The sequence below is a fragment of the Sebastes umbrosus genome, chromosome 7 (assembly GCF_015220745.1).
Source record: "Sebastes umbrosus isolate fSebUmb1 chromosome 7, fSebUmb1.pri, whole genome shotgun sequence".
Classification (NCBI taxonomy): Eukaryota; Metazoa; Chordata; class Actinopteri; order Perciformes; family Sebastidae; genus Sebastes; species Sebastes umbrosus.
This window is the reverse complement of record NC_051275.1, coordinates 16,039,038-16,051,357: the sequence shown is the minus strand read 5'-3', so window position 1 is coordinate 16,051,357 and position 12,320 is coordinate 16,039,038. Positions and strand designations below refer to the sequence as shown.

At 46.1% G+C, this 12,320-nt stretch overlaps 2 protein-coding genes across 2 annotated transcripts in view; one reads left to right on the top strand and one right to left on the bottom strand.

Moving 5' to 3' along the window:
• Nucleotides 1-7,159, top strand: part of LOC119491053 (SH2B adapter protein 2) — a 24,681-nt gene extending 17,522 nt beyond the window's left edge. Inside the window, exons 6-9 of the mRNA XM_037774643.1 lie at nt 58-219; nt 308-510; nt 1,321-1,495; nt 3,564-7,159. Of these exons, the coding sequence (XP_037630571.1) occupies nt 58-219; nt 308-510; nt 1,321-1,495; nt 3,564-3,898 (875 nt within the window). The 3' untranslated portion in view covers nt 3,899-7,159. The remainder of the gene's footprint in view (nt 1-57; nt 220-307; nt 511-1,320; nt 1,496-3,563) is intronic.
• Nucleotides 6,736-12,320, bottom strand: dnajc30b (DnaJ (Hsp40) homolog, subfamily C, member 30b). The gene is made up of 2 exons (XM_037774692.1): nt 12,042-12,320; nt 6,736-9,544 (listed from the first exon to the last, which is right to left on the bottom strand). The coding sequence occupies exons 1-2, from the start codon at nt 12,267-12,269 to the stop codon at nt 8,768-8,770; spliced, it is 1,005 nt and encodes a 334-aa protein (XP_037630620.1). The 5' UTR covers nt 12,270-12,320; the 3' UTR covers nt 6,736-8,767.

The following is a 12,320-nucleotide window of genomic DNA, read 5'->3' as shown; positions in this document are numbered from 1 at the left end:
TTGCAGCACCTGTTACATAAAATTAATGTGTTAAAATATATTAAAAAACGTGTTTAGGTGTGTATCGTGCTCCGGAGAGGTCGTGTCCTACAGCAGCAGAGCATTACAGCGCCCCCTCAGTCCGTTGCAGGGAACCCCCCTTCACCCAGCACCCGTCCCACATGCCTTTAGAGCGCTTCCTCCAGTCCCCCGAGGCCCAAGGCTCCAACTCCTCTGCAGGTGACAGCACATTTCCTTTTCTCTCCAGAAACTCAATATCAAAGCATATGAAAACTTATAAACAGAACATTGATTTGTTTCGACTCAGGTGGCAGTGAAGGAGCGAAAGAGTCAGATGGCGATGCCAGCCTGGCGGATTACCCATGGTTCCATGGTACGCTGTCCCGTGTGCGTGCGGCTCAGTTGGTGCTCGCAGGCGGGGCCAGAAGCCACGGGCTCTTTGTGATTCGTCAGAGCGAGACGCGGCTGGGCGAGTACGTCCTCACCTTCAACTTTCAGGGCAAAGCCAAGGTGAGATGATAAGAGAGAGGAGAACTCATATTATGCGACTGGATCTTACACTCAGTTGTGTGTTGTATATGTGTAGATTAGGGTTGCAACTATTATTTTTATTATTTGTAAATGTTTTGAGAGTTTTATTTAGTTTATATATTTAACTTAATTTATAAAATGTGAAAAAATTCAAAAGTTGTCTTCATTTTGCTTATTTTGTCTGACCAACAGTAAAAAACAAAACAAATGTATTGGGTTTAAAGTGATATGAAATTAAAAAAGAGGAACTAAAAGGAACCAAAAAAAGTTTTTATTTTTTACTTGATACTCTTAAAACAATCAATCCGTTATCAAAATTGTCATTGATGACTTTTGCATTCTTTAAATAATGAATTCATTTAATTTAGAATACATTAATCTCTCCTCCCAGCTGCTTCACATTCACGCTTGTTCTCGTGACATTTTGGACCCAGTTTGTTGATGCCCTGGAAAAGATGCAGTAATGTCAACGTTTTGTGTCCGCTTATGTAACTCGATCCCTGCACATCACATCCTGCCAGCCGGCAGTGTTGAGGAAGTGTCAGCTGCCGCCTCTTCCTCTGGTGTCAGCCTTGGCATTCTGTCACTCTGTTCCCACAGCGAGACGTCGCTCAGATAATGTCCTGACCTCTGCCTTGGTCTGTCTGTTTCAGGCATTCACTGTCTTTTTCTTTCCCTTTCCATCTGTTTTACCACCTATCTCCCTCTTTATTCCCTTGAATCACACATGTTTCTCTCCCTTGTTAACGTCTTCTCTCCCCCTCTTTCCCCTCTTCCTCTCCCTCCCAGCATTTGCGTTTGTCAGTGAATGAGAACGGGCAGTGCCACGTGCACCACTTGTGGTTTCACACCGTGTCGGACATGTTGAGACACTTCCACGCCCACCCCATCCCCCTCGAATCTGGAGGCTCGGCTGACATCACGTTACGCTCCTATGTACAAGTGCAGCGAAGCTCCACCACAGGTACACGACACATGAAGGAAAAATACTCACAGCATCTCACTTGAAACCAGTCACAACTGTAGATTTAACTGCAGAGGTCATAGATGTTGATCTACAGGTACAGGTGTAAATAATAAAATGAATGATGGCTGAATTTCACTTAGCTGTTTGGTTTCAGGGCCCTGGTGTTGTGCATGCTGGCTCACTGTCGCTGCTTTCTTGCTATTACAAGTCAAAATGTCTGCTGTGAAAAAGGCCCATTAGGCCTTTAGGTCATTTCTAATAAAAAGTTCCTATAAAAGTTAGAAATCACACAATATTTGTCATTACTATAGGCCGACTAATACTGGATTTTTGAGGCCAATATTATATTTGAGAGTTTAAAAAAGATGATAATGATTTGATAGGAGTGGGCAACCGGATCTGAGAAGTGAAGCCAATGCTGAAGTGTTTTAAACTTGCATTCTTTCTAATAGCCAGCAGGGGGCGACTCCTCTGGTTGCAAAAAAGAAGTCTGATTGTATAGAAGTCTATGAGAACATGAGCCTACTTCTCACTTGGTTTATTACCACAATAAACATTGTAAACATGAGTTTATGATCTCAATCGCTAGTTTCAAGTCTTCTTCAATACAGCATGATGTTCATTTAGTAGATTATGGTCCCATTTAGAGTCAAATAGACCATAAAGCAGGGTATACTTTAGGGCGTGGCTACCTTGTGATTGACAGGTTGCTACCACGGTGTTGTCCGGTCTGGGAGTTGTCCGTGTTTTCAACAACTTTAACCCTTTCACAGTGTGTTTTCAGTTCCTGAAAGTTAATTAAAACCTTTGTGGTCGCCTAAAAATGTCTTATTCAGCATTCGGTTGTACTTAGCACCACCCTCTAGTGTCACTTCTGGTTGCAAAAAAACAAGATGGTGACGTCACGATGACTATGTCCACTTCTTATATACAGTCTATGTGTGACAGTCATATTTAACGTAAACACAAACAAAAGTTTTGTTTTTTTTCAAAATAATTGTGACCTGAGAGGGAAATATAAACTGACACAATATATCAGCAATAATCTAATATTTGCCGATATGTAGGTCTCTCATTATTACATTGTTTGAGATTTAAATGACTGTAACGTGACATGAAATGATTGTAACATTTGAAAGAAGAATAAACACATCCTTCCTCTTACAAATGAAAAGTTGAATTCATAAGAAATTAAACATACTTTTATTAATTTCGGTACGGGCAAGGGTTTTTGGTGCGACAGCCTTATTTGGTCTGGTATGACCAGTAGCGTGTGGTAGCTAATGTTTGCAAACTTAAGCTAGATATTGCTGTGTGACTGACATTACTGAGTCAGTACTACTGGTACACCAAGTTTTAGCATTCACCATCATCTTGTAGCTGTCTCAATGATCCATATTCAGTCGCTTAAACCAAAAAAAAGAAGGCTAAATTGTTCAAGATTTGCAGAGTTTGGAAATAATCTGCAAGTGGTCTCAATTTGACAATCGCTCTTCAAGACCAAAGGATAATGGAGGCAATTACAAACTTCCAGAAAGTTTGATGTGTTGATGGATAGCAGAGGTTTGTCCTTATAGACGGAGGAAGCAGAGCTAAAACTCACTGAACCTGCCCCCCCTCCCCCTCCTCCATCCTGCCCTCTGCTCTCCTGGCATGGGATGAATGTCCTCCTGTACAGGAGAGTGAGGGGGCGATTATACCGCAGCAGTTTTGCATGCAGGCCGAGACTCCGGCCCCTACCCACCCTGGTGGTCACAAAGAGGCCCTCTGTTTCCCCCAACGCTGGACCTACACACACCCACTCCCATACACATAGTTACATAGAGTGAGGGTTTGATTCAGGGCGTAAAAGGCTTCACTGATACACTGCTCAGGCGTGTCTTTGGCACCAGTGTTGTCGGTGTTATTGCCCACCAAGAGAAAGCATAATAAAGGAGGCCAACACTGCCTGTGTTTACATGCTGCTCTATGAAGGAGCCTTCAGTGTAAACCAACAATTATCAGCAGCACAGATTCATCTGTATTATTATTCTGTCTTCTTTCTTCTTCCCACAATCTGCTGCAGATGCGACTGTGCCTCCGGTCGTCACCCCACCCAGAGATGCAGGCTGCCGGACAGATCCAGCCCAGCCGCCTCTCCATCCTCCTGGGATGGCAGCGCCTGCAGGACCCCCTCCCGATGCCCCGCTCTCCTCGAGCACCTCCTCCTCACCCACCGCCCTTCCCTCACTCTCCCGCAGTGACCCAGGTACAGGAGCAGGAGTAGGAGGAGGGTTACAGAGCCGGAGCAACAGCTCTGAACGCCTGCTGGAGGCCTCTAGTGGTGGATCTGAGGACTACCACGACGCCGACGGGACTCGCAGGGCCCGGGCAGTGGAGAACCAGTACTCTTTCTACTAAAGAGCCCAGGGCATAGTTCAGTCATGTATCGGGGGTGACATGGGACGCTGTGCTGATGATGAAAAACGGTCCAAATCACTGGATCGCCCATTGTTTTGTTTGTTTGTTTGTTTTATTTCAAGGTAATTTCCTGTTTCTCTGATTCGAGAAGGGAGGTGAGATCATGGCAAGCAGTGTGTCCACGATAGTAAATCCCTCAGGCTTCGTTTCAAACTCAAGAATGTCAGTGAACAGAGAAACAGAAGGCCACAGGAAGAAACGGAGAAGATGAGCGTAGGCGGAGAAAGCAAGAGGAAGTCATCCAGTGGAGTCATATGGCTTTAATTCATCTCTTCCGACCGACTTCCTGTTCACCCTTACCCACAGTTCCCTGGGAGCAGAGCCTGTGTCACCACCCCGCTGAAGGATCGAGAGTTTTGAAATGACCCTGAAGAAACAGTCCCTCCCCTCAGAGCTCCTCCGGGCTCCCGAGAGCAACCCATTAATGTTTGTAAAGCTGCTTTGAGTCTGTCCCGGATATCCTCGCTGTCCCTGCAGGGTTTCCCTACAAAGTCCTGCTCTAGTCTAACATCAGTGAAGCAATCATGGGTGTGTTAGTGTTAGCTCGGAGATGTTTTTCTTAAACGTGTACAGCCTAAAGGGTCTTAGTGCCTGACAATTACCTTGAACTTGAACGGACGGCATAGCGACAAAGAGGATGGTGTTGACATCTTGCATAATCCCAAAATGTAAAGCAGGTGATTACTTTACCGTCAGTTTTCTGCTTAAAAAAAACACACTGAACATGCAAATCTTTGCATACTGAAATGATTTTGTTCTCACAGTTTTATTGATGGCTGCAACACTGCACACACTCATATGTTGTGTTAGAAAACAGTTTAAAAAATATTGAAATAAAAGATGAACAAAAGTTCAATCTGTATGAATATGACAGGGCGGATCCCATTTTGCTGTCACGCTGGGCTATTTCTATGAGTGTGTGGTGGCGTGTTAGAGTCCAAATATTTTTCAATGATCGGTGTGCTACAGTAGTGTTTCTAAAACATGGTTTTCGAGGTCCCTCCGTCTGGTGCTGGTTCTGTATCCAAGCTTATCATATCAATAACCTGTAGATTAGATATGCTGTTAATATAGGAGTTCACTTTGAAGTAATGCCTTGAAGATATTATTATACCAAATCCAGCATTTAGGCTACCGGAGGGACTGGGGCCTTGTTTGTTTAGAGAGGTGGCAGTATTGTGTACTGTTTGTGCGGCCTGGTGTGGATTGAAACGATACAGGCAGTAAGGTATAAAGGGAGCTAGATGGCCATGCTTGAACGGGAAGATGACAGAGAACTGAGCTTAAGCTTTTTAACTTAATAATTCAACAAAAAAAATAAATTTCACACCACAAAATACTCATGTTACTGTAAGAATGGACATCATGGTCGCAGACATTCATTATAATACAACATAGTCAAAATATCCTCTTAAAGGAAAAGTTTGGGAAATACATCTATTCACTTCCTTGCCTCGAATTAAATGGAAAATCAATACCGCTCACATGTCATATGTAATAAATATGAAGCTATACTGCTAGCAGGAGGTTAGCTTATCTTAGCATAAAGACTGGAAATGGGGAAACAGTAGCCCCGCTCAGGAATGTTTCATGCAAAAAATACCAGAATTTGATAATACAGCCCTCCTCCTGCAGCTTTCCCCTCTCCGTCCTATAATCCCCTCCAACCAGACGAGCTCAGGCTTCATACAGTAACCTGTGCGAGTACTAGTCATTCATTCCAAACATCCCGATCATCATTATGATCCTGATGCCGTTATAGAGCGACAATTCTATGAGAATTACCGTCCTGTTTTCTTTGCAACCTTGTGGACCCGTACAGCCCTTTGAGATGACATACTGTGTTTCGAGCTACTTTAGCTGCAGCTGTGAGGCTTTGGCTACGGTTGGCAGAAGGCTAAACTATTAACATAGGCAACATTTTCTCCTCATCTCTGAAATGCTTTGCCAATATTAACAGACTTTTACACCCTCTTTTTCGATAAGTCTGTCTTCCTCCTTTTTTGGGTTGCTTTGCAGTGTAGGCAATTGTTGCCAACGCTGGAATAGCAATTTTTCTTGCAGGATATTTGCCGTTGAATCAAGCTTTCTCCATCTGAAGGGACGTGCAGCCAATAGGAACGCTCTCTCTCTGAAATGACCTGTGATTGGCCAAAGTCTCCCGTCACGGCCTAGATTTTTTAAAGCCTGAAAACAGAGCCATGAGGAGGTGCAGAAGTCTAGTTATCTCTCAGAACACTTGAATTACAATATGCTGAAAGGTTATCATGGAAGTTTTGCCCAGTGATGCCTTCCAAAAAACTGCTTACCCTAGCTTTAATGGAGATGGTGCGGTGAACCAAACATACAAAATGCGCCTACTAGCACCTCTATAGCTCACTAATTAACACGTATCTTGGTTGTTTATTTCCGGTCAAAAACTAAAGTGCAAAAACTACAAATCATCTTCTTTGTCGTTTTCACACTTTGATTTTTTGTATGGATTAAATAAATAAGACATAAAATGCTCATTAGTGAGATTTAGAGGTGCAAGTAGGCGGCTTTTGTCACTTTTGGACAGAGCTAGGCTAGCTGTTTCCTGTGTTTGTGCTAAACTAAATTAGCCGGCTGCTAGCGGTAGCTTCACATTTATAGTACAGGTATTATCCCTGTCAGGAGTGTACTTCACACAATGTCAAACTTTTCTTTCAAAGCATGTTGGACACCTGAAAACATGAACAGAAGAGCAGACACCTTTCAGCTACTTTATCTCAAACATATGCAACACTTTTGTTCAGTTGGAAAAAAAACATATCAAGAGTCAACGTCTGTCTTTTCAAGCACGGCCATTTGAGCTACGGAGGTGAAATTTCAGTTTCAGTCGAGGAGTGGACGGAGCAGTTCATGTGCCAATTTGAATCCTATTTTTGAAACATATTTATTCCTAAACCGTTGTAAATTACATTTTTCCTATCGAGTCTTATTTATGTACAATTGATCGATTCTTCTTGATGAAACATCCTCAGTGGAGCCCGTCTGTCGCAGGAGCCCATCTCACAACATATCACAGATTGCTCATGCCTCCCTTTTATTTTCTTAACACTTCTTAAAGCTAAATCTTCTGTTGTCTGACTGAGTTTTGAAGAGTCTGTGCAATTTTGTACAAAGTGATGTACTTGACATACTACTTTATATTTCTGTGAATAAAATGTGAACAAACTGTTTCGCCTTTTTCTGCAGTTATTCACTCATAAAATGTCACAATCTGAAATGCTGGAGATTAAAGGCTCAGAAAAGTCAAAGAGTTTAGGTGTTAGGTTACTTATAGTGATGGGACATTGTTCTGTAGAGACAATTTGTCTCACCTCTATTTATTCATGTGTATTAACAGAAGTGTGAAACGTGACGTCATGTGGTTTCCTTTTGTTTCAGTTTATATTACATAAAACAGTCTCCCATATGATCCATAATAAGGCCCTAATGCAAACAGTTTGAGTTACATTCAGTGTCAGTTCATAAATGTATGACAGCTAGTGAACCAGTTTCAAAGATCATAGTTTAAAGTATTTGACTCGTTTTGATCACTCCAGTCAGTTTAAAGACTGGTAACTTAATCCCAGACATGTTGATGTTTCTAATATGTAGCACCTTCAGGGAAATAAACAGTCAACAACAGCATTAGCTCTCAGCAGGCTGAAACCTCCATAACATTTATATTAATATCGTCCCACAGAGTTTAAACTCACTGAGCCCCTCGGGCCTCCAGCTGTAACCCAGAGATCATTTTCATGTACTCGGCTGCCCTCTAGAGGTCAGATCTTTGTATTGCAGAAAAAAAAAACATGCTGGGTAAATTGCAAACATATTTACTATGATGATTCATAAATAAAATTAGATTAAAACAAAGAAATCAAACAGTTTGATCATATATTCTTATAACTTCCCTCACACAAAATTCCACAACAGAATGGCATCTTGTTATGTACAGTACATACACATATACACACCTGGTGTAAAATGTGTATTGATATCCTAATAATCTTAAAATTGCATACTTCAAACTAATTTTCTACTTTACAGATCCAGTGTGTAGGGAAAGGCAGAGGGATTGTGCGTTTTTCAGCATGACGCATTAATTATTGTTTTCCATCCTTGTGCAGTGTTTGGATGAACAGAATTGAGCTGCCACAAAAAAAAGATTGTTTGGCTTCAGATTGTCACCACTAATAGAGAGTGTGAACAATTGTTGATGATGCAAAGACTAAACCTGTAATGACACGTTTACATGACGTTTGTTCCTGTTGCAACATCTGGGCAAGTATGAATTCACTTTTACAAGATTGCGATGACGTGACTCTGAAACCAATTTTATAATAAAAATACGTGTGAAATATGATATCAGCAGGAATAAATAATGGCACATCCTGTTGTGAGGTTTGCAGATTTCCAGTTTATAACTGACGTTACTGGGTTTGTTTTTAATCTAGCACCCCTTTCTAGGTAAGTGTATGTGTGTGTAATGTTTATTTATGCTTTTTAATATCCTAGACATGGAAGAAAATGAACAGGTATGTTTGTTCAGGTATGTTCAGTCCTTGTCTTGATACAATCTTGTGAGGTGATTCGCCTATCCATGGCTGCTAGATGATGGGACACAGTCATCCGGCTTTTCTTTACTCCTACAACACAGTAAAAATAGTCATCTTCAACTGTCAGAAACTGTGCAACACTTGCAAAACAGTCTGAGGTAGCCCCTCCCCCTCCATCTCCACCCCCCTGAGAGTCGTAACATGCAACCCCTCTGGGGGACGCCAGGTTGCTGCTTCTATTTCAGGGCTTGATGACGTTGACAAAAAATAAGCCTGCCATGGCCAGCAGCACCGCCACAGTCATGTCCATCGTCCTCGCCTGCTTCCACTTCTTATATTCCTCCTTTTGCTGCTCCTCCATGCGCTGCTTCCTGGCTCTCATTTCCCTCTCCTTCTGCAGCTGCTCCCCGTAGTGAGCCTGATAAAAGGCGTCAAAATCAAACATGGTCTTCCCCCCAGCTTGGGAGAACCGCCTGGCTCTGAACTGCTGCTGCTGTGGTGGGGAACCTTTGCTTGTGGTCTCTTTGGAGGACGGTCTCCCTGCACTTTGAACATCCGACCTGCTCAGGAGACCACGGTCGTACCTCTTCCTCAGGCTGATGCTGCCCAGCACGGTGTAGGCCTCGCTGATCTCAGAGAAGCGCTGGGTGGCCTCCTCGTTCCCCGGGTTCTTGTCAGGGTGGTAGATGAAGGATTGCTTGTAGTAGGCCGTCTTGATCTGGGACTGTGTGGCACCGGGGGTCACTTTGAGGACGTCGTAATAGGACGTCCTGCTTCTGTACAGCACAGGAGCATCTTTTGAGCTGCTGCTGCCACTCCTCCACCTGTAGCCTCTACTAAGTGCTTGCAGGGTATCAGGGTGTAGTTTCAGACGCCTCAGTCTCTCTGATCCCTGCTCTGATAGGATGAAGATGACAGTGCAGAAGGCTCGCAGCTGCTGAGGGGACCTGAAGGCATCAGGGTGGATGGAGACAGGTCCTCTGATCCAGGATGTCATCCTGCCAGGCAGCAGCTTCTCCTGGAGGAGAGAAAAAAAAACATATCAAGAGTCAACGTCTGTCTTTTCATTTTAGCTACGGAAGTGAAATTTCATTTTCAGTCGAGGAGCAGACGGAGCAGTTCATGTGCCTATTTGAATCCTATTTTTGAAACATATTGATCGATTCTTCTTCATGAAACATCCTAAGTGGAGCCCGTCTGTCGCAAGAGCCCATCTCACAACATATCACAGATTGCTCATGCCTCCCTTTTATTTTCTTAACACTTCTTAAAGCTACATTTTCTGTTGTCTGACTGAGTTTTGAAGAGTCTGTGCAATTTTGTACAAAGTTCTCCTGGAGGAGAGGATGCAGCAGCTTCTCCTGGAGGAGAGGATGCTGCAGCTTCACCTGGAGGAGAGGATGCTGCAGCTTCTCCTGGAGGAGAGGATGCAGCAGCTTCACCTGGAGGAGAGGATGCTGCAGCTTCTCCTGGAGGACAGGAAGCAGCAGCTTCACCTTGAGGACAGGCTGCAGCAGCTTCTCCTGGAGGAGAGGATGCTGCAGCTTCTCCTGGAGGAGAGGAAGCAGCAGCTTCACCTTGAGGACAGGCTGCAGCAGCTTCTCCTGGAGGAGAGGATGCAGCAGCTTCTCCTGGAGGAGAGGATGCAGCAGCTTCACCTGGAGGAGAGGCTGCAGCAGCTTCACCTGGAGGAGAGGATGCTGCAGCTTTTCCTGGAGGAGAGGATGCAGCAGCTTCACCTGGAGGAGAGGATGCTGCAGCTTCACCTGGAGGAGAGGATGCAGCAGCTTCACCTGGAGGAGAGGATGCTGCAGCTTCACCTGGAGGAGAGGATGCAGCAGCTTCTCCTGGAGGACAGGCTGCAGCAGCTTCTCCTGGAGGAGAGGATGCAGCAGCTTCTCCTGGAGGAGAGGATGCAGCAGCTTCACCTGGAGGAGAGGATGCTGCAGCTTCTCCTGGAGGAGAGGAAGCAGCAGCTTCACCTTGAGGACAGGCTGCAGCAGCTTCTCCTGGAGGAGAGGATGCAGCAGCTTCTCCTGGAGGAGAGGATGCAGCAGCTTCACCTGGAGGAGAGGCTGCAGCAGCTTCACCTGGAGGAGAGGCTGCAGCAGCTTCACCTGGAGGAGAGGATGCTGCAGCTTTTCCTGGAGGAGAGGATGCAGCAGCTTCACCTGGAGGAGAGGATGCTGCAGCTTCACCTGGAGGAGAGGATGCAGCAGCTTCACCTGGAGGAGAGGATGCTGCAGCTTCACCTGGAGGAGAGGATGCAGCAGCTTCTCCTGGAGGACAGGCTGCAGCAGCTTCTCCTGGAGGACAGGCTGCAGCAGCTTCTCCTGGAGGAGATGATGCAGCAGCTTCTCCTGGAGGAGAGGATGCAGCAGCTTCACCTGGAGGAGAGGCTGCAGCAGCTTCTCCTGGAGGAGAGGATGCAGCAGCTTCTCCTAGAGGAGAGGATGCAGCAGCTTCACCTGGAGGAGAGGATGCAGCAGCTTCTCCTGGAGGAGAGGATGCAGCAGCTTCACCTGGAGGACAGGCTGCAGCAGCTTCTCCTGGAGGAGAGGATGCAGCAGCTTCACCTGGAGGAGAGGATGCAGCAGCTTCTCCTGGAGGACAGGCTGCAGCAGCTTCTCCTGGAGGAGAGGATGCAGCAGCTTCTCCTGGAGGACAGGATGCTGCAGCTTCTCCTGGAGGAGAGGATGCTGCAGCTTCTCCTGGAGGAGAGGATGCAGCAGCTTCACCTGGAGGAGAGGCTGCAGCAGCTTCTCCTGGAGGAGAGGATGCAGCAGCTTCTCCTGGAGGACAGGCTGCAGCAGCTTCTCCTGGAGGAGAGGATGCAGCAGCTTCACCTGGAGGACAGGCTGCAGCAGCTTCTCCTGGAGGAGAGGATGCAGCAGCTTCTCCTGGAGGAGAGGCTGCAGCAGCTTCTCCTGGAGGAGAGGATGCAGCAGCTTCTCCTGGAGGACAGGATGCTGCAGCTTCTCCTGGAGGAGAGGATGCTGCAGCTTCTCCTGGAGGAGAGGATGCAGCAGCTTCTCCTGGAGGACAGGATGCAGCAGCTTCACCTGGAGGACAGGCTGCAGCAGCTTCTCCTGGAGGACAGGATGCTGCAGCTTCTCCTGGAGGACAGGCTGCAGCAGCTTCTCCTGGAGGACAGGCTGCAGCAGCTTCTCCTGGAGGAGATGATGCAGCAGCTTCTCCTGGAGGAGAGGATGCAGCAGCTTCACCTGGAGGAGAGGATGCTGCAGCTTCACCTGGAGGACAGGCTGCAGCAGCTTCTCCTGGAGGAGAGGATGCAGCAGCTTCACCTGGAGGAGAGGATGCAGCAGCTTCTCCTGGAGGAGAGGATGCAGCAGCTTCTCCTGGAGGAGAGGATGCAGCAGCTTCTCCTGGAGGACAGACAGTAGTCTTGCTGAGAGGTACAGGGCTGTTGTTGTGTGAGTCTCTCTCATAAAACGGGATGAATCCAGCTCCAAAGATGTGGCACAAAGCAAAGTCTCGTTTTCCTGCTGACTTACATTTCTTCTCACTTTGGAAAGTTTGTCTGATGTTGCTCTGCTTCTTGACACCGGCTGAACTTCACGTTGATCTCGCGTTGATTCCTCTTTTACCCGATTGTCACTGAAGGTGCAGCTAACCAGCAGAGAACCGGGACTTTCTCCGGTGCACACCGGTCGACTCGGGCTGTTTCTGAGAGCAGACAGCCGGTAAGCTCCGCTGCCCAGCCTTTGACCGACCTCTGCCATCTTTACCGACAGCGGAGCTCGTGAGCAGGCCGGAACACAGATGCAGCTTCC

Excerpts from the sequence above, each read along its gene's own strand:
- dnajc30b (XM_037774692.1), bottom strand. The coding sequence starts at position 12,269 with ATGGCAGAGGTCGGTCAAAGGCTGGGCAGCGGAGCTTACCGGCTGTCT. Across the intron at positions 9,545-12,041 it reads TTTCCAAAGTGAGAAGAAAT|GAGAAGCTGCTGCCTGGCAG; the intron begins GTAAGTCAGCAG and ends TCTCTCCTCCAG.